General features: G+C 48.1%; 1 protein-coding gene across 1 annotated transcript in view; it reads left to right on the forward strand.

Moving 5' to 3' along the window:
* The window catches only part of LOC306755940 (retinol dehydrogenase 13), a gene marked incomplete at both ends in the record, with an annotated part of 31,829 nt that extends 29,991 nt beyond the window's left edge, over window positions 1-1,838 (forward strand). The window contains 3 exons of the mRNA XM_079240530.1: window positions 15-134; window positions 1,455-1,659; window positions 1,733-1,838. Of these exons, the coding sequence (XP_079096656.1) occupies window positions 15-134; window positions 1,455-1,659; window positions 1,733-1,838 (431 nt within the window). The remainder of the gene's footprint in view (window positions 1-14; window positions 135-1,454; window positions 1,660-1,732) is intronic.
* Between the last annotated feature and the right edge of the window lie 228 nt (window positions 1,839-2,066).

A 2,066-nucleotide genomic window follows, 5' to 3' on the forward strand; every position in this document is an offset into this window, starting at 1 on the left:
TTTCTGCCTTTCAGGTCACATCAACTTTGACGACTTGTTCTTCAGTAAAAGGCCGTACAGTTCTCTGGAGAGCTATCGGCAGAGCAAGCTGGCCAACGTCCTGTTCACACGAGAGCTTGCACGACAACACAGAGGTCCTCAGAACACACACACATTTCCCTACACACAACCAGAAACAGCTGGACGTGTCCAGGTTTGGTCTTAAAGTGGCTCCCTGATGCTACATGGAGTTTTTTGTGCTTTCTCGTGGTATTGTAGTGAATACTTAGACATGTCAGCAGCAGTGTTTTTTAAATCACACGTTTGAATTTCCCAGCATGTTGGTCATCTCCTGGTTGTGCAGAATCACCAGAAGAAAGCCACACCCACCTTCACTGCTCAGTGCAAGACGGAAGACGCTAAAACTTTGGTGGACGTTTTCAGCGCTAACATGTCGGCTGTGAGGGAAAGCTACATTTATTCACATTTCCCAATGAAACAACAACCAGATGGATGTAGTTTGTGTTTGGGAGCCGCCACAGTGTTGCAACGTTTTTATTTGTGACTGGCTCTTCGCTGCAGACTGCTGGATAAACAAGCACCAGCATGACAGGGATTTGCTGCCAGCATGTTGCTGAAAGGACCAATCAAGGACCATTCTGAGACACAAGCTGGAAGTAAAACCAAATTACTCAGAAACATTGTTGGTTTTGTTTTGATCGGAATAAAAACATCCTGGTAAGCTACGTGAAACAATAGATGGCATTGTGCTACAATTGCCACATGAACACCTGTTAACAGGAACATTTACAATCATAAAAGGTGAGTGAAAAATGACAAACGACATTCTTTTGGACGTTCTGCTGCTTTAGTTGCCGAGTTGTTCATTCTTTTGTTTTTGGGGTCCAGTCCGGGCTTGAACATGTACGGATGTACGTTTAGTGACAACATTATTTCCAGATTTATTACTTTGGTTTGTTTTAAATGTCTGTCTGTGTTTCTACGAAAAAAACAGCTGATGAGCACAGACCCGACAACTACTCCTAGCAGTTGACCAATCAGATGCAGCACGCAACAGGGGAAGGCGGGGCTTAGGGGGGAGCTTTTTCTTGGTTTCTGGCAGATCTGAGAGGATCAATATAAAATTAATAAAGGGATTTGCGAAAAATGCTTAATTATTTCCTGCCCTTCTGGACTTGCATATTAAAACAAATTAGCCTGAAATTTGCACAATAGGGACACTTTAAAGACCCTGGAGGTTTCAGGTGGATCTCGTCTCCAACACATCTGGATCATAAGGCGGCAGACACCATGTAACAAGACTCCTGTGATCCAGATGTGTTGGAGACAGGCTCCATATAAAACCTGGGGAATATCTAGGACCAGATCTGGACACTCCTGACATAGATGATTGCATCATCTTGGTGTTCTGCTGTGATTGGCTGCTAAACAGACCAAATTCACCTGTCCTCCAGGGACAGGTGTGTCAGCCTTTTGTCTCCATCCTGGTGTGATCCGGACCGAGCTGGGCCGCCACGTGGAGGGCTGGTTCCCCCTGCTAGGGCTGCTGCTGAGGCTGCCTGCCATGCTGCTGATGAAGACCCCCTGGCAGGGCTGCCAGACCACTGTGTTCTGCGCCGTGATGCCGGGTCTGGAGGACCGGTCCGGCTGCTACTTCAGGTAGGAGGTGGGACTAAAACACACCTGTGATCGGAGTGAAGACATGTCATGAGGACTCACACTGTTTCTATAGCGACTGTGCGGAGAAGGAGGCGGCTCCAGAGGGACGGGACGATGAGGTGGCGAGGAGGTTGTGGAAGGAGAGCGCCCGATTGGTTGGACTGAAGGAAACGCTCTGACCTCTGAATTGTCCTCTCAGGACAGGCAGCGGGGACAAGTCTGTCCTGACGGAAAGCAGATGTGGTTGTGTCCTCCAGTGGATCTGAGTCCAGGTGTCATCACTCTACCTGCTGTCCAACACGCTGGACTACGAATTAATAAGGAGATATGTCTCTACCATGTCTCCACCACCATGTCTCCACCATGTCTCCACCACCATGTCTCCACCATGTCTCCACCACCATGTC

The sequence above is a fragment of the Telmatherina bonti genome, assembly GCF_933228915.1.
Source record: "Telmatherina bonti genome assembly, chromosome: 5".
NCBI classification, from domain to species: Eukaryota; Metazoa; Chordata; class Actinopteri; order Atheriniformes; family Telmatherinidae; genus Telmatherina; species Telmatherina bonti.